The sequence below is a fragment of the Heterodontus francisci genome, chromosome 4 (assembly GCF_036365525.1).
Source record: "Heterodontus francisci isolate sHetFra1 chromosome 4, sHetFra1.hap1, whole genome shotgun sequence".
NCBI classification, from domain to species: domain Eukaryota; kingdom Metazoa; phylum Chordata; class Chondrichthyes; order Heterodontiformes; family Heterodontidae; genus Heterodontus; species Heterodontus francisci.
The window spans coordinates 950,959-976,907 of NC_090374.1; the positions used below are offsets into that span (position 1 = coordinate 950,959).

The following is a 25,949-nucleotide window of genomic DNA, read 5'->3' on the forward strand; positions in this document are numbered from 1 at the left end:
TATTTTTGTAACCTCTAGCCTTAAAGTTGATTTACTCTTAGATTTGTACGCTCTGTCCCTTCCTGTCACAGTCTGTTTATCATTTCCCATATTAATACCTTTCTCTCTTGCCTTCTCTCTACTACTTGATTTACCATACCTTCCCAAACTTTTCCATTTTTCCCTGCTGCTGCTCCCGCCGTCTTCCTCTCTCTCTCTTTCTCTTTCTCCCCCCCACCCCCCCAGACCCTCGTTCTCTCCCCCCCCCTCACCACCAGCCCCTCGTTCTCCCTTCCCCCAGCCCCTCGTTCTCCCTTCCCCCAGCCCCTCGTTCTCCCTTCCCCCAGCCCCTCGTTCTCCCTTTCCCCCAGCCCCTCGTTCTCCCTTTCCCCCAGCCCCTCGTTCTCCCTTTCCCCCAGCCCCTCGTTCTCCCTTTCCCCCAGCCCCTCGTTCTCCCTTTCCCCCAGCCCCTCGTTCTCCCTTTCCCCCAGCCCCTCGTTCTCCCTTTCCCCCAGCCCCTCGTTCTCCCTTCCCCCAGCCCCTCGTTCTCCCTTCCCCCAGCCCCTCGTTCTCCCTTCCCCCAGCCCCTCGTTCTCCCCCCCCCCCCACCAGCCCCTCGTTCTCCCCCCCCCCCACCAGCCCCTCGTTCTTCCCCCCCCCCCCCACCAGCCCCTCGTTCTCCCCCCCACCAGCCCCTCGTTCTCTCCCCCCCACCAGCCCCTCGTTCTCTCCACCCCACCAGCCCCTCGTTCTCTCCACCCCCCCCAGCCCCTCGTTCTCTCCACCCCCCCGGCCCCTCGTTCTCTCCACCCCACCCGGCCCCTCGTTCTCTCCACCCCACCCGGCCCCTCGTTCTCTCCACCCCACCCGGCCCCTCGTTCTCTCCACCCCACCCGGCCCCTCGTTCTCTCCACCCCCCCCGGCCCCTCGTTCTCTCCACCCCCCCCGGCCCCTCGTTCTCTCCACCCCCCCCGGCCCCTCGTTCTGCCTCCCCCCCCCCACCAGCCCCTCGTTCACCCCCCCCCCACCAGCCCCTCATTCTCCCTTCCCCGAGCCCCTCGTTCTCCTCCCCCCCCCCCCCCCGCCAACCCCTCGTTTGTCTCTCTGTGATGTGGGAAAACTGAAATCTCTTCCTTTCTGTGTTTCTCTCTCTGTCCCTCTAACCTTTCCCATTGCTGATTTTTTTTTAGAATTGGCTGACAGCAGGTTGATGAGTTGCATGGATCGGATGCAGACCCTGAGTATGAAGCTTGTGTCTCTGGGAAAACTTTATGCTGGGACTCCACGCTATTTTCCACTTGGTATGTACATATCAGCGAATCAGGGCAAGATATCACAGTAACGAGAGAGTGTCTCTGGCTGATAGTGACACACAGTGTCTCGCTCTCTCTCTCTGTGTAAGGACACACCCATTCCCCGGTCTCTTCCCACCCCAGCCCCTCGTTCTTCCCCCCCCCCCAGCCCCTCGTTCTTCCCCCCCCCCCCCAGCCCCTCGTTCTTCCCCCCCCCCCCAGCCCCTCGTTCTTCCCCCCCCCCCCAGCCCCTCGTTCTTCCCCCCCCCCCCAGCCCCTCGTTCTTCCCCCCCCCCCCAGCCCCTCGTTCTTCCCCCCCCCCCCAGCCCCTCGTTCTTCCCCCCCCCCCAGCCCCTCGTTCTTCCCCCCCCCCAGCCCTTCGTTCTTCCCCCCCCAGCCCCTCTTTCTTCCCCCCCCCCCCAGCCCCTCATTCTTCCCCCCCCCCCAGCCCCTCATTCTTCCCCCCCCCCCAGCCCCTCGTTCTTCCCCCCAGCCCCTCGTTCTTCCCCCCAGCCCCTCGTTCTTCCCCCCAGCCCCTCGTTCTTCCCCCCAGCCCCTCGTTCTTCCCCCCAGCCCCTCGTTCTTCCCCCCAGCCCCTCGTTCTTCCCCCCAGCCCCTCGTTCTTCCCCCCAGCCCCTCGTTCTTCCCCCCAGCCCCTCGTTCTTCCCCCCAGCCCCTCGTTCTTCCCCCCAGCCCCTCGTTCTTCCCCCCAGCCCCTCGTTCTTCCCCCCAGCCCCTCGTTCTTCCCCCCAGCCCCTCGTTCTTCCCCCCAGCCCCTCGTTCTTCCCCCCAGCCCCTCGTTCTTCCCCCCAGCCCCTCGTTCTTCCCCCCAGCCCCTCGTTCTTCCCCCCAGCCCCTCGTTCTTCCCCCCAGCCCCTCGTTCTTCCCCCCAGCCCCTCGTTCTTCCCCCCAGCCCCTCGTTCTTCCCCCCAGCCCCTCGTTCTTCCCCCCAGCCCCTCGTTCTTCCCCCCAGCCCCTCGTTCTTCCCCCCAGCCCCTCGTTCTTCCCCCCAGCCGCTCGTTCTTCCCCCCAGCCCCTCGTTCTTCCCCCCAGCCCCTCGTTCTTCCCCCCAGCCCCTCGTTCTTCCCCCCAGCCCCTCGTTCTTCCCCCCAGCCCCTCGTTCTTCCCCCCAGCCCCTCGTTCTTCCCCCCAGCCCCTCGTTCTTCCCCCCAGCCCCTCGTTCTTCCCCCCAGCCCCTCGTTCTTCCCCCCAGCCCCTCGTTCTTCCCCCCAGCCCCTCGTTCTTCCCCCCAGCCCCTCGTTCTTCCCCCCAGCCCCTCGTTCTTCCCCCCAGCCCCTCGTTCCCCCCCCAGCCCCTCGTTCCCCCCCCAGCCCCTCGTTCCCCCCCCAGCCCCTCGTTCCCCCCCCAGCCCCTCGTTCCCCCCCCAGCCCCTCGTTCCCCCCCCAGCCCCTCGTTCCCCCCCCAGCCCCTCGTTCCCCCCCCAGCCCCTCGTTCCCCCCCCAGCCCCTCGTTCCCCCCCCAGCCCCTCGTTCCCCCCCCAGCCCCTCGTTCCCCCCCCAGCCCCTCGTTCCCCCCCCAGCCCCTCGTTCCCCCCCCAGCCCCTCGTTCCCCCCCCAGCCCCTCGTTCCCCCCCCAGCCCCTCGTTCCCCCCCCAGCCCCTCGTTCCCCCCCCAGCCCCTCGTTCCCCCCCCAGCCCCTCGTTCCCCCCCCAGCCCCTCGTTCCCCCCCCAGCCCCTCGTTCCCCCCCCAGCCCCTCGTTCCCCCCCCAGCCCCTCGTTCCCCCCCCAGCCCCTCGTTCCCCCCCCAGCCCCTCGTTCCCCCCCCAGCCCCTCGTTCCCCCCCCAGCCCCTCGTTCCCCCCCCAGCCCCTCGTTCCCCCCCCAGCCCCTCGTTCCCCCCCCAGCCCTTCGTTCTTCCCCCCCCCAGCCCCTCGTTCTTCCCCCCCCCCCCAGCCCCTCGTTCTTCCCCCCCCCCCAGCCCCTCGTTCTTCCCCCCCCCCCAGCCCCTCGTTCTTCCCCCCCCCCCAGCCCCTCGTTCTTCCCCCCAGCCCCTCGTTCTTCCCCCCAGCCCCTCGTTCTTCCCCCCAGCCCCTCGTTCTTCCCCCCAGCCCCTCGTTCTTCCCCCCAGCCCCTCGTTCTTCCCCCCAGCCCCTCGTTCTTCCCCCCAGCCCCTCGTTCTTCCCCCCAGCCCCTCGTTCTTCCCCCCAGCCCCTCGTTCTTCCCCCCAGCCCCTCGTTCCCCCCCCAGCCCCTCGTTCCCCCCCCAGCCCCTCGTTCCCCCCCCAGCCCCTCGTTCCCCCCCCAGCCCCTCGTTCCCCCCCCAGCCCCTCGTTCCCCCCCCAGCCCCTCGTTCCCCCCCCAGCCCCTCGTTCCCCCCCCAGCCCCTCGTTCCCCCCCCAGCCCCTCGTTCCCCCCCCAGTCCCTCGTTCCCCCCCCAGCCCCTCGTTCTTCCCCCCCCAGCCCCTCGTTCCCCCCCCAGTCCCTCGTTCCCCCCCCAGCCCCTCGTTCTTCCCCCCCCAGCCCCTCGTTCTTCCCCCCCCAGCCCCTCGTTCTTCCCCCCCCAGCCCCTCGTTCTTCCCCCCCCCAGCCCCTCGTTCTTCCCCCCCCCAGCCCCTCGTTCTTCCCCCCCCCAGCCCCTCGTTCTTCCCCCCCCAGCCCCTCGTTCTTCCCCCCCCCCCAGCCCCTCGTTCCCCCCCCAGCCCCTCGTTCTTCCCCCCCCAGCCCCTCGTTCTTCCCCCCCCCCCCAGCCCCTCGTTCTTCCCCCCCCAGCCCCTCGTTCTTCCCCCCCCCCCAGCCCCTCGTTCTTCCCCCCCCAGCCCCTCGTTCTTCCCCCCCCCCCAGCCCCTCGTTCCCCCCCCAGCCCCTCGTTCTTCCCCCCCCAGCCCCTCGTTCTTCCCCCCCCCCAGCCCCTCGTTCTTCCCCCCCCCCCCCAGCCCCTCGTTCTTCCCCCCCCCCCAGCCCCTCGTTCTTCCCCCCCCCAGCCCTTCGTTCTTCCCCCCCCAGCCCCTCTTTCTTCCCCCCCCCCCCAGCCCCTCATTCTTCCCCCCCCCCCCAGCCCCTCATTCTTCCCCCCCCCCCAGCCCCTCGTTCTTCCCCCCAGCCCCTCGTTCTTCCCCCCAGCCCCTCGTTCTTCCCCCCAGCCCCTCGTTCTTCCCCCCAGCCCCTCGTTCTTCCCCCCAGCCCCTCGTTCTTCCCCCCAGCCCCTCGTTCTTCCCCCCAGCCCCTCGTTCTTCCCCCCAGCCCCTCGTTCTTCCCCCCAGCCCCTCGTTCTTCCCCCCAGCCCCTCGTTCTTCCCCCCAGCCCCTCGTTCTTCCCCCCAGCCCCTCGTTCTTCCCCCCAGCCCCTCGTTCTTCCCCCCAGCCCCTCGTTCTTCCCCCCAGCCCCTCGTTCTTCCCCCCAGCCCCTCGTTCTTCCCCCCAGCCCCTCGTTCTTCCCCCCAGCCCCTCGTTCTTCCCCCCAGCCCCTCGTTCTTCCCCCCAGCCCCTCGTTCTTCCCCCCAGCCCCTCGTTCTTCCCCCCAGCCCCTCGTTCTTCCCCCCAGCCCCTCGTTCTTCCCCCCAGCCCCTCGTTCTTCCCCCCAGCCCCTCGTTCTTCCCCCCAGCCCCTCGTTCTTCCCCCAGCCCCTCGTTCTTCCCCCCAGCCCCTCGTTCTTCCCCCCAGCCCCTCGTTCTTCCCCCCAGCCCCTCGTTCTTCCCCCCAGCCCCTCGTTCTTCCCCCCAGCCCCTCGTTCTTCCCCCCAGCCCCTCGTTCTTCCCCCCAGCCCCTCGTTCTTCCCCCCAGCCCCTCGTTCTTCCCCCCAGCCCCTCGTTCTTCCCCCCAGCCCCTCGTTCTTCCCCCCAGCCCCTCGTTCCCCCCCCAGCCCCTCGTTTCCCCCCCCAGCCCCTCGTTCCCCCCCCAGCCCCTCGTTCCCCCCCCAGCCCCTCGTTCCCCCCCCAGCCCCTCGTTCCCCCCCCAGCCCCTCGTTCCCCCCCCAGCCCCTCGTTCCCCCCCCAGCCCCTCGTTCCCCCCCCAGCCCCTCGTTCCCCCCCCAGCCCCTCGTTCCCCCCCCAGCCCCTCGTTCCCCCCCCAGCCCCTCGTTCCCCCCCCAGCCCCTCGTTCCCCCCCAGCCCCTCGTTCCCCCCCCAGCCCCTCGTTCCCCCCCCAGCCCCTCGTTCCCCCCCCAGCCCCTCGTTCCCCCCCCCAGCCCCTCGTTCCCCCCCCAGCCCCTCGTTCCCCCCCAGCCCCTCGTTCCCCCCCCAGCCCCTCGTTCCCCCCCCAGCCCCTCGTTCCCCCCCCAGCCCCTCGTTCCCCCCCCAGCCCCTCGTTCCCCCCCCAGCCCCTCGTTCCCCCCCCAGCCCCTCGTTCCCCCCCCAGCCCCTCGTTCCCCCCCCAGCCCCTCGTTCCCCCCCCAGCCCCTCGTTCCCCCCCCAGCCCCTCGTTCCCCCCCCAGCCCCTCGTTCCCCCCCCAGCCCCTCGTTCCCCCCCCAGCCCCTCGTTCCCCCCCCAGCCCTTCGTTCTTCCCCCCCCCCAGCCCCTCGTTCTTCCCCCCCCCCCCCCCAGCCCCTCGTTCTTCCCCCCCTCCCAGCCCCTCGTTCTTCCCCCCCCCAGCCCCTCGTTCTTCCCCCCCCCCCAGCCCCTCGTTCTTCCCCCCAGCCCCTCGTTCTTCCCCCCAGCCCCTCGTTCTTCCCCCCAGCCCCTCGTTCCCCCCCCAGCCCCTCGTTCCCCCCCCAGCCCCTCGTTCTCCCCCCAGCCCCTCGTTCCCCCCCCAGCCCCTCGTTCCCCCCCCAGCCCCTCGTTCCCCCCCCAGCCCCTCGTTCCCCCCCCAGCCCCTCGTTCCCCCCCCAGCCCCTCGTTCCCCCCCCAGCCCCTCGTTCCCCCCCCAGCCCCTCGTTCCCCCCCCAGCCCTTCGTTCTTCCCCCCCCCCCAGCCCCTCGTTCTTCCCCCCCCCCCCCAGCCCCTCGTTCTTCCCCCCCCCCCCCCAGCCCCTCGTTCTTCCCCCCCCAGCCCCTCGTTCTTCCCCCCCCCCCAACCCCTCGTTCTCCCTCCGCCCCCTCCCATATTCTCCCACCGCCCCCCACCCCTCCCTGTTGCCAAACATTATGTCTTCCCCCTGCCCCGTTGGCACCACATCCTCCTCCCTAATTTGCAAGGTTAGATGTAGTTTTATAGCAGTGTGCCTCGGGAACTGTAGATTTGACCAGGCATCTGCTGGATTTAAACAGCTGACACCACCCACAGTACAGGCCATTTATTGTTAGTCCAAAGAGGGAAGAGGAGGAGCACTGGAGAGGAGAGGGTGTGGAAGTGGGAAGTGCCACCACAGAAAGCCATCCAGACAGAGACTCTCCATCCGTACTGTGCATGACTCCCTGCTGGAGAATAACGACAGATGCATCCAATGGGCACAATCGTATATCAGGCCATGGGTTAGGGAAGCTGCTCATGGAGCCAGAGAGTCGAGGAAGGTGTCCAGGATGAGGTGGTATCGCATGGACATGCATATAACTGTTCTCATTCCTTTTGCAGAGTTCTTGGTCCAGTACCTGGAGCAGCAATCCTGTGTGCTTACCTGGGACACTGGCTTTGTGACCTTCACCATGCAAGAGATAGGAATATCCTTACCCAGGCTGCTGGAGGTGTATAATCAGCTCTTCAAAACACGGGTAAGGGTGGATTGGAAAGTTTAGACAGTGCCCTTGGGGGCTGAGTGTATATGCAAATGTTAGCTTGACCCCGACAGGAGTGTGTGCAAAACGACAGTACAAAGAACAAAGAAAATTACAGCACAGGAACAGGCCCTTCGGCCCTCCAAGCCTGCGCCGATCCAGATCCTCTCTCTAAACCTGTCGCCTATTTTCTAAGGTTCTGTATCTCTTTACTTCCTGCCCATTCATGTATCTGTCTAGATACATCTTAAAAGACGCCATCGTGTTCGCATCTACCACCTCTGCTGGCAACGCGTTCCAGGCACCCACCACCCTCTGCGTAAAGAACTTTCCACGCATATCCCCCCTAAACTTTTCCCCTCTCACTTTGAACTCGTGTCCCCTTGTAATTGAATCCCCCACTCTCGGAAAAAGCTTCTTGCTATCCACCCTGTCTAGACCTCTCATGATTTTGTACACCTCAATCAGGTTCCCCCCTCAACCTCCGTCTTTCTAATGAAAATAATCCTAATCTACTCAACCTCTCTTCATAGCTAGCGCTCTCCATACCAGGCAACATCCTGGTGAACCTCCTCTGCACCCTCTCCAAAACATCTACATCCTTTTGATAATGTGGCGACCAGAACTGCACGCAGTATTCCAAATGTGGCCGAACCAAATTCTTATACAACTGTAACATGACCTGCCAACTCTTGTACTCAATACCCCGTCCGATGAAGGAAAGCATGCCGTATGCCTTCTTGACTACTCGATTGACCTGCGTTGTCATCTTCAGGGAACAATGGACCTGAACACCCAAATCTCTCTGTACATCAATTTTCCCCAGGACTTTTCCATTTACTGTATAGTTCACTCTTGAATTGGATCTTCCAAAATGCATCACCTCGCATTTGCCCGGATTGAACTCCATCTGCCATTTCTCTGCCCAACTCTCCAATCTATCTATATTCTGCTGTATTCTCTGACAGTCCCCTTCACTATCTGCTACTCCACCAATCTTAGTGTCGTCTGCAAACTTGCTAATCAGACCTCCTATACTTTCCTCCAAATTATTTATGTATATCACAAACAACAGTGGTCCCAGCACGGATCCCTGTGGAACACCACTGGTCACACGTCTCCATTTTGAGAAACTCCCTTCCACTGCTACTCTCTGTCTCCTGTTGCCCAGCCAGTTCTTTATCCATCTAGCTAGTACACCCTGGACCCCATGCGACTTCACTTTCTCCATCAACCTACCATGGGGAACCTTATCAAACGCCCTACTGAAGTCCATGCATATGACATCAACAGCCCTTCCCTCATCAATCAACTTTGTCACTTCCTCAAAGAATTCTATTAAGTTGGTAAGACATGACCTTCCCTGCACAAAACCATGTTGCCTATCACTGATAAGCCCATTTTCTTCCAAATGGGAATAGATCCTATCCCTCAGTATCTTCTCCAGCAGCTTCCCTACCACTGGCGTCAGGCTCACCGGTCTATAATTACCTGGATTATCCCTGCTACCCTTCTTAAACAAGGGGACAACATTAGCAATTCTCCAGTCCTCCGGGACCTCACCCGTGTTTAAGGATGCTGCAAAGATATCTGTTAAGGCCCCAGCTATTTCCTCTCTCGCTTCCCTCAGTAACCTGGGATAGATCCCATCCGGACCTGGGGACTTGTCCACCTTAATGCCTTTTAGAATACCCAACACTATCTCCCTCCTTATGCCAACTTGACCAAGAGTAATCAAACATCTGTCCCTAACCTCAACATCCGTCATGTCCCTCTCCTCGTTGATACAAAGTACTCGTTTAGAATCTCACCCATTTTCTCTGACTCCAAGCATAACATTCCTCCTTTGTCCTTTAGTGGGCCAATCCTTTCTCTAGTTACCCTCTTGCTCCTTATATATGAATAAAAGGCTTTGGGATTTTCCTTAAACCTGTTTGCTAAAGATATTTCATGACCCCTTTTAGCCCTCTTAATTCCTCGTTTCAGATTGGTCCTACATTCCCGATATTCTTCCAAAGCTTCGTCTTTCTTCAGCCTCCTAGACCTTATGTATGCTTCCTTTTTCCTCTTAGCTAGTCTCACAATTTCACCTGTCATCCATGGCTCCCTAATCTTGCCATTTCTATCCCTCATTTTCACAGGAACATGTCTCTCCTGCACGCTAATCAATCTCTCTTGAAAAGCCTCCCACATATCAAATGTGGATTTATCTTCAAACAGCTGCTCCCAATCTACATTCCCCAGCTCCTGCCGAATTTTGGTATAGTTGACCTTCCCCCAATTTAGCACTCTTCCTTTAGGACCACTCTCGTCTTTGTCCATGAGTATTCTAAAACTTACGGAATTGTGATCACTATTCCCAAAGTAGTCCCCTACTGAAACTTCAACAACCTGGCCGGGCTCATTCCCCAACACCAGGTCCAGTATGGCCCCTTCCCGAGTTGGACTATTTACATACTGCTCTAGAAAACCCTCCTGGATGCTCCTTACAAATTCTGCTCCATCTGGACCTCTAACATTAAGCGAATCCCAGTCAATGTTGGGAAAATTAAAATCTCCTATCACCACCACCCTGTTGCTCCTACATCTTTCCATAATCTGTTTACATATTTGTACCTCTATCTCACGCTCGCTGTTGGGAGGCCTGTAGTACAGCCCCAACATTGTTACCGCACCCTTCCTATTTCTGAGTTCTGCCCATATTGCCTCACTGCTCGAGTCCTCCATAGTGCCCTCCTTCAGCACAGCTGTGATATCCTCTTTGACCAGTAATGCAACTCCTCCACCCCTTTTACCTCCCTCTCTATCCCGCCTGAAGCATCGATATCCTGGGATATTTAGTTGCCAATCGTGCCCTTCCCTCAACCAAGTCTCAGTAATAGCAATAACATCATACTCCCAGGTACTAATCCGAGCCCTAAGTTCATCTGCCTTACCAACTACACTTCTTGCATTAAAACAAATGCACCTCAGACCACCAGTCCCTTTATATTCATCATCTGCTCCCTGCCTACTCTTTCCCTTAGTCACGCTGACTTCATTATCTAGTTCCTTACAGGCTTTAGTTACTACCTCCTTACTGTCCACTGACCTCATTTGGTTCCCATCCCCCTGCCACATTAGTTTAAACCCTCCCCAACAGCGTTAGCAAAAGCACCCCCAAGGACATTGGTTCCAGTCCGGCCCAGGTGTAGACCGTCCAATTTGTAATAGTCCCACCTCCCCCAGAACCGGTCCCAATGTCCCAAAAATCTGAACCCCTCCCTCCTGCACCATCTCTCAAGCCACGCATTCATCCTGACTATTCTTTCATTTCTACTCTGACTATCACGTGGCACTGGTAGCAATCCTGAGGTTACTGCCTCTGAGGTCCTACTTTTTAACTTGGCTCCTAACTCCCTAAACTCTGCTTGTAGGACCTCATCCCGTTTTTTACCTATATCATTGGTGCCTATGTGCACAACGACAACTGGCTGTTCACCCTCCCCCTTCAGAATGTTCTGCAGCCGATCTGAGACATCCCTGACCCGTGCACCTGGGAGGCAACATACCATTCGGGAGTCTCGTTTTCGACCACAGAACCGCCTATCTACTCCCCTTACAATCGAATCCCCTATGACTATAGCCCTTCCACTCTTTTTCCCGCCCTTCTGAACAGCAGAGCCAGCCACGGTGCCATGAACCTGGCTACTGTTGCCTTCCCCTGGTGAGCCATCTCCCCCAACAGTATCCACAACGGTATACCTGTTTTGGAGGGAGATGACCGCAGGGGACACCTGTACTGCCTTCCTGCTCTTTCTCTGCCTTTTGGTCACCCATTCCCTTTCTCCCTCAGCAATCCTAATCTGCGGTGTGACCAATTCGCTAAACGTGCTATCCACGACCTCCTCAGCATCGCGGATGCTCCAAAGTGAGTCCATCCGCAGCTCCAGAGCCGTCATGCGGTCTAACAAGAGCTGCAGCTGGACACACTTCCAGCACGTGAAGGATTCAGGGACATCAGCCGTGTCCCTGAGCTCCCACATTGAGCAAGAGGAGCATGACACGGGTCTGAGATCTCCTGCCATTTTTAATCTTAAGCTTAACTTAGTCTTAACTTAGATAAATGAAAAAGGAACGAAAAGTTTTTCCCAATCACACGGAAAAAAGAAAAGAAATAGAAAAAGCCTTACCTTATCTACACACCACCGAGTCCTTTTTTTTGGTTAGAGGAGGAGGGCGGGTGGGAGACACTACTGGTGTAGTGTCTCGGGTTCAGAAAAGGCCCAAATATATGGGACTTACTTACCCAGCTGCCACCTCACTCTCCCTGTCGCCGCTACAAAAAAGTACAGTGGGATCTGGGTGTCCTGGTATATCAATCACAAAAGGATAGCATTCAGGTACTGCAAGTAATTAGGAAAACAAATGGCATGTTGGCATTTATTGTAGGGGGAATCAAGCATAAAAGTGGAGAGGTGTTGCCAAAGCTGTACAAGGCCTTAGTTGGACTGCAACTGTGTACAGTTTTGGTCTCCTTACTTAAGAAAGGATATAATTGAATTAGAAGCAGTTCAGAGGAGGCTCACTCGACTGACTCCTGGGAAGAATGAGTTGTCTTGTGAGGAAAGGTTGAGCAACTGGGTCTATACCCATTGGAGTTTGGAAGAGTGAGAGGTGATCTTATTGAAACATATAAAATCCTGAGAGGACTTGAAGGGTAGATGCTTGTGGGGGAGTCTTTGTTTTTATTCTTTCATGGGATGTGAGCATCACTGGCAAAGCCAGCAATTGTTGGCCATTTCAGAGGGCAGTTGCTGTGGGCTGGAGTTCATGTAGGCCAGACCAGGTAAAGATGGCAGACAGATTTCCTTCATAAAGGACATTAGTGAATCAGATGGGTTTTTATAACAACTGATGATAGTTTCATGGCACCAGTCCAGATTGTTATTTTTTAATTGAATTTCAGTTCCACTAGCTGCCCTGGTGGGATTTGAACCCGTGTCCCCAGGGCACTAGCCTGGGCCTCTAGATGACTAGTTCAGCGACTTTGCCACTATGCCACCATCTCCCCAATGATCATGTTACACATTAAACCCTATTAGAGTCATAGAGTTATACAGCACAGAAACAGGCCCATCGTGTCTGTGCCGGCCATCCAGCACCCAACTATTCTAATCCCATATTCCTGCACTTGGCCCATAGCTTTGTATGCTATGGCGTTTCAAGTGTTCATCTAAATACTTCTTAAATGTTGTGAGGGTTCCTGCCTCCACCACCTCTTCAGGTAGTGTGTTCCAGATTCCAACCACCCTCTGGGTGAAAACATTTTTCGTCAAATCCCCCCTGAACCTCCGGCCCCTTACCCTAAATCTATGCCCCCTGGTTCTTGACCCCTGTGCTAAGGGAAAAAGTTTCTTCCTATCTAACCTATCAATGCCCCTCATAATTTTGTATACCTCAATCATATCCCCCCAGCCTTCTCTGCTCTAAGGAAAACAACCCTAGCCTTTTCAATCTCTCTTCATAGCTGAAATGCTCCAGCCCAGGCAACATTCTGGTGAATCTCCTCTGCACCCTCTCCAGTACAATCACATCCTTCCTATAGTGTGGTGCCCAGAACTATACACAGTACTCCAGCTGTGGCCTAACTAGCGTTTTATACAGCTCCATCATAACCTCCCTGCTTTTATATTCTGTGCCTCAGCTAATAAAGGCGAGTATCCCATGTACCATCCTAACCACCTTATCTACCTGTGCTGCTGCCTTCAGTGATCTATGGACAAGTACACCAAGGTCCGTCTGACCCTCTGTACTTCCTAGGGTCCTACCATCCATTGTATATTCCCTTGCCTTGTTAGTCCTCCCAAAATGCATTACCTCACACTGCTCAGGATTAAATTCCATTTGCCACTGCTCCGCCCATCTATATCGTCCTGTAATCTAAGGCTTTCCTCCTCACGATTTACAACACCACCAATTTTCATGTCATCTGCAAACTTACTGATCATGCCTCCTATATTCATGTCTAAATCATTAATGTACAGTACAAACAGCAAGGGTCCCAGCACCGATCCCTGCGGTACACTACTGGTCGCAGGCTTCCACTCGCAAAAACAATCCTCCACCATTACACTCTGCCTCCTGCCACTAAGCCAATTTTGGATCCAATTTGCCAAATTTCCCTGGATCCCATGGGCTCTTACCTTCTTAACCAATCTCCCATGTGGGACCTTATCAAAAGCCTTACTGAAATCCATGTAGACTACATCAAATGCTTTACCCTCATCTACACATCTAGTCACCTCGAAAAATTCAATAAAGTTAGTTAGACACGATCTTTCCCTGACAAAGCCATGCTGACGATCCCTGATTAATCGCTGCCTCTCCAAGTGGAGATTAATCCTGTTCCTCAGAATTTTTTCCCATATTTTCCCAACCACTGATGATAGACTCACCAGCCTGTAATTACCTGGTTTATCCCTACTACCCTTCTTGAATAATGGTACCACATTCGCTGTCTTCCAGTCCTCTGGCACCTCTCCTGTGGCCAGAGAGGATTTGAAAATTTGTATCAAAGCCCCTGCTATCTCCTCCCTTGCCTCACATAACAGCCTGGGATTCATCTCATCTGGGCCTGGGGATTTATCCACTTTTAAGCCCTCTAAAACAGCTAATATTTCCTCCCTTTCTGTGCTAATATGTTCAAGTATATCACAATCCCCCTCCAATCTCTACACCTACATCGTCCTTCTCCATAGTGAACACAGATGAAAAGTAATCATTTAAAACCTCACCTGTATCCTCCGGCTCTACACACAGATTACCACTTTGGTCCCTAATGGGCCCTACTCTTTCCCTGTTTATCTTCATACCCTTAATATACTTATAAAATGCCTTGGGATTTTCCTTTATCTTGCCCGCCACTGTTTTTTCATGTCCCCTCTTCGCTCTCCTAATTAGTTTTTTAAGTGCCACCCTACACTTTCTATACTCCTCTAGTGCCTCCGCTGTTTTCAGTGCTTGGCATCTGCCGTGAGCCTCCTTTTTTTTTCCTGATCCAATGCTTTATATCCCTTGACATCCAGGGTTCCCTGGACTTGTTGGTCCTACCCTTCACCTTAACGGGTACATGTTGGCTCTGAGCTCTCACAATTTCCTCTTTGAATGTTTCCCACTGATGTGATGTAGACTTTTCGACAAGTAGCTGCTCCCAGTCCACTTTGGCCAGATCCTGTTTTATCATATTGAAATCGGCCTTCCCCCAATTCAGTACCTTTATTTCCGGGCCGTCTTTGTCCTTTTCCATAACTATCTTAAATCTTACAAAGTTATGGTCACTATCCTGAAATGCTTCCCCACTGACACTTCTACCACTTGACCGGCTTCATTCCCTAGGATTAGGTCCAGTACTGCCCCTTCTCTTGTAGGACTTTCTGTGTACTGGCTCAAAAAGCTCTCCTGTATGCATTTTAAGGATTCCGCCCCCTTTAAGTCTTTTGCACTAAGACTAGCCCAGTTGATATAGGGGAAGTTGAAATCCCCTACTATTATTACCTTATTATTTTTACACCTCTCTGAGATTTGCCCTACATATCTGCTCCTCTTATCTCTTGCTGACTGTTTGGAGGTCTGTAGTACACACCCAGCCAAGTGATTGCCCCCATTTTGTTTTTAAGTTCTACCCATATGGCCTCATTTGAGGAACCTTCTAAGATGTCATCCCTCCTTACTGCAGTAATTGACTCCCTAATCAACAGTGCAATGCCACCTCCTCTTTTATCCTCTCCCCTGTCATGCTTGAAGATTCTATACCCTGGAATATTGAGCTGCCAGTCCTGTCCCTCCCTCAACCATTTCTCTGTGATAGCAATAATATCGTATTCCCATGTGCTAATCAACACCCTCATTTTATCTGCCTTTCTAGTAAGGGCGCTCAGTTAGGGCGCTTGAGAGTTACAAGCTAGCCAGGAAGGATCTGAAGGGAGAGCTAAGAAGAGCAAGGAGAGGACACGAGAAGTCATTGGCAGATAGGATCAAGGAAAACCCTAAGGCTTTCTATAGGTGTATCAGGAATAAAAGAATGACTAGAGTTAGATTAGGGCCAATCAAGGATAGTAGTGGGAAGTTGTGTGTGGAATCAGAGGGGATAGGGGAAGCGTTAAATGAATATTTTGCGTCAGTATTTACAGTAGAGAAAGAAAGTGTTGTCGAGGAGAATACTGAGATTCAGACTACTAGGCTAGATGGGATTGAGGTTCACAAGGAGGAGGTGTTAGCAATTTTGGAAAGTGTGAAAATAGATAAGTCCCCTGGGCCAGATGGGATTTATCCTAGGATTCTCTGGGAAGCCAGGGAGGATATTGCAGAGCCTTTGTCCTTGATCTTTATGTCGTCATTTAGACAGGAATAATGCCGGAAGACTGGAGGATAGCAAATATTGTCCCCTTGTTCAAGAAGGGGAGTAGAGACAGCCCTGGTAATTATAGACCTGTGGGCCTTACTTCGGTTGTGGGTAAAATGTTGGAAAAGGTTATAAGAGACAGGATTTATAATCATCTTGAAAAGAATAAGTTCATTCGCGATAGTCAGCACGGTTTTGTGAAGGGTAGGTCGTGCCTCACAAACCTTATTGAGTTTTTTGAGAAGGTGACCAAACAGGTGGATGAGGGTAAAGCCGTGGATGTGGTGTATATGGATTTCAGTAAGGCGTTTGATAAGGTTCCCCACGGTAGGCTATTGCAGAAAATACGGAAGTATGGGGTTGAAGGTGATTTAGTGCTTTGGATCAGAAATTGGCTAGCTGAAAGAAGACAGAGGGTGGTGGTTGATGGCAAATGTTCATCCTGGAGTTTAGTTACTAGTGGTGTACCGGAAGGATCTGTTTTGGGGCCACTGATGTTTGTCATTTTTATAAATGACCTGGATGAGGGTGTAGAAGGGTGGGTTAGTAAATTTGCGGATGACACGAAGGTCGGTGGAGTTGTGGATAGTGCCGAAGGATGTTGTAGGTTACAGAGGGACATAGATAGGCTGCAGAGCTGGGCTGAGAGATGGCAAATGGAGTTTAATGCGGAAAAGTGTGAGGTGATTCACTTTGGAAGGAGTAACAGGAATGCAGAGTACTGGGCTAATGGGAAGATTCTTGGTAGTGTAGATGAGCAGAGAGATCTTGGTGTCCAGGTACATAAATCCCTGAAGGTTGCTACCCAGGTTAATAGGGCTGTTAAGAAGGCATATGGTGTGTTAGCTTTTATTAGTAGGGGGATCGAGTTTAGGAGCCACGAAGTCATGATGCAGCTGTACAAAACTCTTGTGAGACCGCACCTGGAGTATTGCGTGCAGTTCTGGTCACCGCATTATAGGAAGGATGTGGAAGCTATGGAAAGGGTGCAGAGGAGATTTACTAGGATGTTGCCTGGTATGGAGGGAAGGTCTTACGAGGAAAGGCTGAGGGACGTGAGGTTGTTTTCGTTAGAGAGAAGGAGGAGGAGAGGTGACATAATAGAGACATACAAGATAATCAGAGGGTTAGATAGGGTGGATAGTGAGAGTCTTTTTCCTCGGATGGTGATGGCAAACACGAGGGGACATAGCTTTAAGTTGAGGGGTGATAGATATAGGACAGATGTCAGAGGTAGTTTCTTTACTCAGAGAGTAGTAGGGGCGTGGAACGCCCTGCCTGCAACAGTAGTAGACTCGCCAACTTTCAGGGCATTTAAGTGGTCATTGGATAGACATATGGATGAAAATGGAATAGTGTAGGTCAGATGGTTTCACAGGTCGGCGCAACATCGAGGGCCGAAGGGCCTGTACTGCGCTGTAATGTTCTATTCTAAGACTAGTTGCATTGAAATAGATGCAATCCAACCTTGCATTTTTCCCTTGTGCCTTACCAGGTCTACATTTGCTCTGCTTTCCAGGCAGACTCACTTTCTGTTCTATATTACCCGCTGCTCTACCTCCACTCTGTGTCCCATCCCCCTGCCAAATTAGTTTAAACCACCCCCCCCCACCCCGCCATTGAAATGAGCTTGTGTGTATGTGAGTGAGAGAGTTCCTGTGTGTGTCTGTTTTCAGTAATACATATCTCAGTACTGTGAGGCTGTTAATATTACCTGAGCTTTGTTTTCTTTTGCAATTTCTGACTCTTTGATGTGCTCTTTGTTTAGGATCCTTATTGGCAGAGGGTTAAAAAGCCCCTCCACTTACTGGAGTGTATTCATGTCCTTCTCAGTGCCTACGTGCAAGAACCCAACAAAGTTCCAGCCCATGAGAGGTGAGTGTGGGTTCTCTGTAGCAAGACATCTCACACCAACTGTAGCGAGTGCTTTGGAGTGAATGGCCGGTGGCTCGGGGCACAGTGAATGGCCGGTAACTCTGGGCGCGGTGATTGGCCAGTGACTCGGGGCGCAGTGAATGGCCGGTGGCTCGGGGCGCGGTGAATGGCCGGTGGCTCGGGGCTCGGTGAATGGCCGGTGGCTCGGGGCGCGGTGAATGGCCGGTGGCTCGGGGCGCAGTGAATGGCCGGTGACTCGGGACGCGGTGATTGGATGTTGTGAGCTTTTCCTCTGTTACAGACGGCGATTCACCAACAGCTGCCTGGATGCAATTGGGCGATTCCTTGTTGAACTTCAGTCTATGAGTCCCACCAGCACCTTACAGACAACAATCGGAAATTTCAAATCGCTGCAGGCTAAACTCGACCGCCTGCACTGATGGCCTTTCTAGACATCAGAGTCCTCCAGACACTCTCAACACAGGATTGCTGCAGTATATACTTTGAAGAATCCCATGTGGCCATGATCGACAGTCTGCTCGTTAACTCAATCTCTGCCATCCCAATTCATAATGCACCTTTCATTTCATTGTAGTTTACCTTCTAGCAGTTCAGTTGGAGGGTTGAGACTTCCAGCAAACCGACTGCAGGACTTGTTCAGTTTGACACAGCGATCACAGTCAGGTGGCGTCTGTGGAACTGAATGGCTTCTCTGGAATGGCAGAGATTTGGTGAGCAGCTCCGTGTGTGGCTTCCTGTTCCATGGATATGCTTGAGGATTCCTCTTGGAGAATAAATTCACCAGCTGACACACAACCCAGCCCTGTCACAGTTTAGATACTGCACCAGGAAGAATGTTCTGTGCAAGAGTCAAACAGCTTTGTTTTTATGTGATCAATATAAAAATGTTTTCATTTTTTAATGTAAAGTACCTTCCAGAAGAGAAATTGAATAAAGGTGAACCTTGGATAGTTTGAGATGTGAGTTTGTCACTGTTTTATTTGTAAACACATTAAACATGACTGCATCAATTACACTGGCTCGCTCACACTCTGACACACATGTTCAATTACATACACACTTAATTTCACACTCAAATACTGCACAGTGATATTTTGCTACACTGCTAGGGCAGAGGGCAGGAGAGATTAAATAACAAAGCTGTCCTGGGACAAAGGCAAAGAGTGTGTTAATGCCCAGGACAGCTTTGTTATTTAATCTTTCCTGCTCTATCAAACACCTTCCTCCCACCACCCTTCACTTGCTAAAAACCTAATTCTTTTCTAACCTCTGCCAGTTCTGATGAAGGGTCACAGACCTGAAACGTTAACTCTGTTTCTCTCTCCACAGATGCTGCCAGACCTGCTGAGTATTTCCAGCACTTTTTTTAATTTCAGATTTGCAGCATCTGCAGGACTTTGCTTTTATTCCTGTCCTGGGAGTGTTTGATGGGGATAGTGTAGAGGGAGCTTTACTCTGTATCTAACCCCCGTGCTGTACCTGTCCTGGGAGTGTTTGATGGGACAGTGTAGAGGGAGCTTTACTCTGTATCTAACCCTGTGCTGTACCTGTCCTGGGAGTGTTTGATGGCGACAGTGTAGAGGGAGCTTTACTCTGTATCTAACTCCATGCTGTACCTGTCCTGGGAGTGTTTGATGGGGACAGTGTAGAGGGAGCTTTACTCTGTATCTAACCCCATTTTTTTTTTCTTATTTAGAGGGAGCTTTACTCTGTATCTAACCCTGTGCTGTACCTGTCCTGGGAGTGTTTGATGGGGACAGTGTAGAGGGAGCTTTACTCTGTATCTAACCCTGTGCTGTACCTGTCCTGGGAGTGTTTGATGGGGATAGTGTAGAGGGATCTTTACTCTGTATCTAATCCCCGTGCTGTACCTGTCCTGGGAGTGTTTGATGGGGATAGTGTAGAGGGAGCTTTACTCTGTATCTAACCCTGTGCTGTACCTGTCCTGGGAGTGTTTGATGGGGACAGTGTAGAGGGAGCTTTACTCTGTATCTAACCTCATTTTTTTTTTCTTATTTAGAGGGAGCTTCACTCTGTATCTAACCCCCGTGCTGTACCTGTCCTGGGAGTGTTTGATGGCGACAGTGTAGAGGGATCTTTACTCTGTATCTAATCCCCGTGCTGTACCTGTCCTGGGAGTGTTTGATGGGGATAGTGTAGAGGGAGCTTAACTCTGATAATGGCACAGAAGGAGGCTATTTGGCCCATCGTTTCCATGCCGACTGAAGAAAAGTTATCCAGTCTAATCTCACCTACCAGCTCTTGGTCCGTAGTCCTGTAGGTTATGGCACTTCAATATCAAAGTTATTTTTAGACATAAGGATTTCTGCCTCGACCACCCTTTCAGACAGTGAGTTCCAGACCCTGGGGTAAAAGAATTACTGCTCAACTCTTGAATTCTTACACCAATTATTCTGCGAACAGAAATGGGTCCTTCCTAACAACTTTATCTAGGCCTCTCAGTTTTATACACCTCAATTAAATCTTCCCTCAGTCTCCTCTGTTATAAAGAAAACAACCTTCGCCTGTCCAATGTTACCTCAGGGCAAATTCTTCATTCCTGGCAACATCCTCATAAATCTCTTCCAGGGGCATAGGAACATTCAGGACGTAGGCCATTCAGCCCATCGAGCCTGCCCTGCCATTCAACATGATCATGGCTGATCATCCACTTCAATGCCTTTTCCCACACTATCCCCATATCCCCTTTATATCATTAGTATTCATAAATCTGTCAATCTCTGCTTTAAACATACTCAATGACTGAGCTTCCAGAGCCCTCTGGGGTAGAAAATTCCGAAGATTTACAACCGTCTGAGTAAAGAAATTTCTCCTCATCTCAGTCCGAAGTGGCTTTCCCCTTATTTTGAAATTGTGTCCCCTGGTTCTAGACTCCCCAACCAGTGAACACATCTTAGCTGCATCTACCCTGTCTATCCCTTTAAGTATTTTATAGGTTTCAATGAGATCACCTCTCATTCTTAGTAACTAGAGAGTACAGGTCCAGTTTCTCCAATCTCTCTTCATAGGACATAAGAGGTATGATAAGTAAGTTCGCTGATGACACGAAAATTGGTGGTGTTGGAAGTAGTGAAGAGGAAATCGTTATATTACAGGACGATATAGATGGGCTGAGCAGTGGCAAATGGAATTTAATCCTGAGAGGTGATGCATTTTGGGAGGACGAACAAGGCAAGGGAATATATAATGGATGGTAGGACCCTAGGAAGTACAGAGGGTCGGAGGGACCTTGGTGTACTTGTCCATAGATCACTGAAGGCAGCAGCACAGGCAGATAAGGTGGTTAGGAAGGCATGTGGGATACTTGCCTTTGTTAGCCAAGGCACAGAATATAAGAGCAGGGAGGTTATGATGGAGCTGTATAAAATGCAAGTTAAGCCATAGCTGGAGTATTGTATACAATTCTGGGCACCACACGATAGGAAGGATATAGAATCATAGAGTCGTATAGCATAGAAACAGGCCCTTTGGCCCACCGCGTCCATGCCGACCATAATGCCTGTCAAAACTAATCCCACCTGCCTGCATTAATTCCATATCCCTCTCTGCCTTGCTCATTCAAGTACCTGTCCAGGTGCCTCTGAAATGTTGCTACTGTTCCTGCCTCCACCACCTCCTCAGGCAGCTCATTCCAGATACCCACTATTCTTTGTGTGAAAAATTTACACCTTTGGTCCCCTTTAAACCTCCTCCCTCTCTCCTAAAATCTATGCCCTCTAGTTTTAGTCACCCCTACCATGGGAAACAAACTCTGGCTATCTCCCCTATCTATGCCTCATAATTTTATATACCTCTATCATGTCCCCTCTCAGCCTCCTTCGCTCCAGGGAAAACAGACCCAGCCTATCCAATCTCTCTTTATAACTCGAGCCCTCCAAACCAGGCAACATCCTTGTGAATCTTTTCTGCACCCTCTCTAGCTTAATCACATCTTTCCTGCAATGCGGCGACCAGAACTGCACGCAGTACTCCAAATGCGGCCTAACCAACATTATGTACAACTGTAACATGACGTCCCAACTCTTGTACTCAATGCCTCGGCCGATGAAGGCAAGCATGCCATATGCCTTCTTCACCACCCTGTCTACCTGTGTTGCCACTTTCAGGGAACTATGTACTTGCACCCCAAGGTCTCTCTGATCAACAACACTCCCCAGGGCCCTGCCATTCACTGTATATGTCCTGCCCTGGTTTAACTTCCCAAAATGCATCACTTCACACTTGTCTGTGTTAAATTCCATTTGCCAATCCCTTGCCCACTTTCCCAGTTGATCTATATCCTGTTGTAACCTGAGACAACCTTCTTCAATCTCCGCTAGACCAGCAATTTTGGTGTCATCTGTAAACTTACTAATCATACCCCCTACATTCACATCCAAGTCATGAATATATATGACAAACAACAGAGGGCCCAGCACCGATCCCTGCGGCACACCACTGGTCACAGGCCTCCAATCTGAAAAACAACCCTCCACTACCACCTTCTGCTTCCTATCACCAAGCCAATTTTGTATCAAATTTGCTAGCACACTCTGGATCCCATGTGTTTGAACCTTCTGGACCAGCCTACCATGCGGGACCTTGTCAATCAAATTTGTGAGACATGATTTCCCACGCACAAAGCCATGCTGACTATCCCGAATCAGACGTTGCCTTTCCAGATGCATATAAATCCTGTCTCTCAGAATCCCTTCCAATAACTTTCCCACCAATGATTTAAGGCTCACTGGCCTGTAGTTCCCTGGCTTATCCCTGCTGCCCTTCTTAAATAAAGGCACAACATTAGCTATCCTCCAGTCTTCCGGTACCTCACCCGTGGCTAACGATGAAACAAAAATCTCTGCCAGGGCCCCAGCAATCTCTTCCCTTGCTTCCCATAGCATCCTAGGATACACCTGGTCAGGCCCTGGGGATTTATCCACCTTAATACGCTTCAAAACCTCCAACACCACCTCCTTTGTAATGTTGATATGCTCCAGGATATCGGTGTTCCCTCCCTTGAACTCACGAGCTTCCATGACCACCTCCACGGTAAATACAGATGAGAAGGATTATAGAACATAGTACAGCACAGTACAGGCCCTTCGACCCACGATGTTGTGCCGAACCTTTAACCTACTCGAAGATCAAACTACCTACAGACCCTTCATTCTACTATCATCCATGTACCTATCCAAGAGTCGCTTAAATGTCCCTAATGTATCTGCTTCTACTACCACCGCTGGCAGCGCATTCCACGCACCCACCACTCTCTGTGCAAAGAACCTACCTCTGACATCTCCCTGAAACCTTCCTCCAATCACCTTAAAATTATGCCCCCTGGTGACAGAACAAAGAAAATTACAGCACAGGAACAGGCCCTTCGGCCCTCCAAGCCTGCGCCGATCCAGATCCTCTCTCTAAACATGTCGCCTATTTTCTAAGGGTCTGTATCTCTTTTCTTCCTGCCCATTCATGTATCTGTCTAGATACATCTTAAAAGACGCTATCGTGCCCGCATCTACCACCTCCGCTGGCAACGCGTTCCAGGCACCCACCACCCTCTGCGTAAAGAACTTTCCACGCATATCCCCCCTAAACATTTCCCCTCTCACTTTGAACTCGTGACCCCTAGTAATTGAATCCCCCACTCTGGGAAAAAGCCTCTTGCTATCCACCCTGTCTATACCTCTCATGATTTTGTACACCTCAATCAGGTCCCCCCTCAACCTCCGTCTTTCTAATGAAAATAATCCTAATCTACTCAACCTCTCTTCATAGCTAGCGCCCTCCATACCAGGCAACATCCTGGTGAACCTCCTCTGCACCCTCTCCAAAGCATCCACATCCTTTTGGTAATGTGGCGACCAGAACTGCACGCAGTATTCCAAATGTGGCCGAACCAAAGTCTTATACAACTGTAACATGACCTGCCAACTCTTGTACTCAATACCCCGTCCGATGAAGGAAAGCATGCCGTATGCCTTCTTGACCACTCTATTGACCTGCGTTGCCACCTTCAGGGAACAATGGACCAAAACACCCAAATCTCTCTGGACATCAATTTTCCCCAGGACTTTTCCATTTACTGTATAGTTCACTCTTGAATTGGATCTTCCAAAATGCATCACCTCGCATTTGCCCTGATTGAACTCCATCTGCCATTTCTCTGCCCAACTCTCCAATCTATCTATATTCTGCTGTATTCTCTGACAGTCCCCTTCACTATCTGCTACTCCACCAATCTTAGTGTCGTCTGCAAACTTGCTAATCAGACCTCCTATACTTTCCTCCAAATCATTTATGTATATCACAAACAACAGTGGTCCCAGCACGGATCCCTGTGGAACACCACTGGTCACACTTCTCCATTTTGAGAAACTCCCTTCCACTGCTACTCTCTGTCTCCTGTTGCCCAGCCAGTTCTTTATCCATCTAGCTAGTACACCCTGGACCCCATGCGACTTCACTTTCTCCATCAGCCTACCATGGGGAACCTTATCGAACGCCTTACTGAAGTCCATGTATATGACATCTACAGCCCTTCCCTCATCAATCAACTTTGTCACTTCCTCAAAGAATTCTATTAAGTTGGTAAGACATGACCTTCCCTGCACAAAACCATGTTGCCTATCACTGATAAGCCCATTTTCTTCCAAATGGGAATAGATCCTAGCCCTCAGTAACTTCTCCAGCAGCTTCCCTACCACTGACGTCAGGCTCACCGGTCTATAATTACCTGGATTATCCCTGCTACCCTTCTTAAACAAGGGGACAACATTAGCAATTCTCCAGTCCTCCGGGACCTCATCCGTGTTTAAGCGCATGGGAAAGGCTTCCACTGCTATGTCCAGACTGGCCAAGAGAGTGTGGGAAAATGACGCACTGACACGGAACACAAAAGTCCGAGTGTATCAAGCCTGTGTCCTCAGTACCTTGCTCTCCGGCAGCGAGGCCTGGACAACGTATGCCAGCCAAGAGCGACGTCTCAATTCATTCCATCTTCGCTGCCTCCGGAGAATACTTGGCATCAGGTGGCAGGACCTTATCTCCAACACAGAAGTCCTCGAGGCGGCCAACATCCCCAGCTTGCACACACTACTGAGTCAGCGGCGCTTGAGATGGCTTGGCCATGTGAGCCGCATGGAAGATGGCAGGATCCCCAAAGACACATTGTACAGCGAGCTCGCCACTGGTATCAGACCCACCGGCCATCCATGTCTCCACTTTAAAGACGTCTGCAAACGCAACATGAAGTCCTGTGACATTGATCACAAGTCGTGGGAGTCAGTTGCCAGCATTCGCCAGAGCTGGTGGGCAGCCATAAAGGCGGGGCTAAAGTGTGGCGAGTCGAAGAGACTTAGCAGTTGGCAGAAAAAAAGACAAGCGCAAGGGGAGAGCCAACTGTGTAACAGCCCCGACAAACAAATTTTTCTGCAGCACTTGTGGAAGAGCCTGTCATTCTAGAATTGGCCTTTATAGCCACTCCAGGCGCTGCTCCACACACCACTGACCACCTCCAAGCGCTTACCCATTGTCTCTCGAGATAAGGAGGCCAAAGAAGAAGAAGAAGAAGAATATTTATAGTAGAAATCTAGCAGTCGGGATCATATAGTTAATTATAACAATTTAGTAAGGATTTAATAAATATTTATTTATTTTATATTAATTAACTAATTAGTGCTAGAAATGTCAGTTAGAGGGGTGAAGTGCTTCACCTGTGAGATGTGGGAAGTCCGTGACGCTTCCAGCGTTCCGGACGACTACATCTGCAGGAAGTGTACCCAGTTGCAGCTCCTCACAGACCGCATGGATCGGTTGGAGCGGCAACTGGATGCACTTAGGAGCATGCAGGTGGCAGAGAGCATCATAGACAGGAGTTTTAGAGAAGTGGTTACACTCAAGGTGCAGGCAGATAGATGGGTGACCGCTAGAAGGGGCAGGCAGTCAGTGCAGGAATCCCCTGTGGCTATCCCCCTCTCTAACAAGTAAACCGTTTTGGATACTGTTGGGGTTGATGGCCTATCAGGGGAAAAGAGCAACAGCCAGAGCAGTGGCACCACGGCTGGCACTGTTGTTCAGCAGGGAGGGACAAAGCGCAGAAGAGCAATAGTTATAGGGGACTCTATAGTCAGGGGCACAGATAGGCGCTTCTGTGGACGTGAAAGAGACTCCAGGAAGGTATGTTGCCTCCCTGGTGCCAGGGTCAAGGATGTCTCTGAACGGACAGGGGGCATTCTGAAGGGGGAGGGTGAACAGCCAGAGGTTGTGGTACATATTGGTACCAACGACATAGGCAGGAAGAGTGATGAGGTCCTGCAGGGGGAGTTTTGGGAGTTAGGTAGAAAGTTAAAAGACAGGACCTCTAGGGTTGTAATCTCGGGATTACTCCCTGTGCCACGTGCCAGTGAGGCTAGAAATAGAAAGATAGTGCAGCTAAATACGTGGCTGAGCAGCTGGTGTAGAAGGGAGGGTTTCAAATATCTGGACCATTGGGATCTCTTCAGGGACAGATGGGACCTGTACAAGAAGGACGGGTTGCATCTAAACTGGAGGGGCACAAATATCCTGGCTGCGAGGTTTGCCAGCGTCACTCGGGAGGGTTTAAACTAGTGTGGCAGGGGGGTGGGACCCAGAGCAGTAGGACAGCAAGTGAAATAAATGAAGGGGAACTAGTAAATAAGGCCAGTAAGACGAAGAGGAAGAGCAGGCAGGGAGATGTTGCGGAGAACAGTGGGACTGGTGGTCTGAAATGCATTTGTTTCAATACGAGAAGTATAACAGGTAAGGCAGATGA

The 25,949-nt window shown here is 52.7% G+C and overlaps 1 protein-coding gene across 2 annotated transcripts in view; it reads left to right on the top strand.

Moving 5' to 3' along the window:
* The window catches only part of nup155 (nucleoporin 155), a 560,589-nt gene extending 542,484 nt beyond the window's left edge, over positions 1–18,105 (top strand). For both annotated transcript variants that reach the window (XM_068029070.1, XM_068029071.1), the window contains 4 exons: positions 1,170–1,280; positions 6,734–6,870; positions 17,025–17,131; positions 17,433–18,105. In XM_068029070.1, coding sequence (XP_067885171.1) covers positions 1,170–1,280; positions 6,734–6,870; positions 17,025–17,131; positions 17,433–17,571 — 494 coding nt within the window. In that variant the 3' untranslated portion in view covers positions 17,572–18,105. The remainder of the gene's footprint in view (positions 1–1,169; positions 1,281–6,733; positions 6,871–17,024; positions 17,132–17,432) is intronic.
* The last annotated feature ends 7,844 nt before the right edge of the window (positions 18,106–25,949 follow it).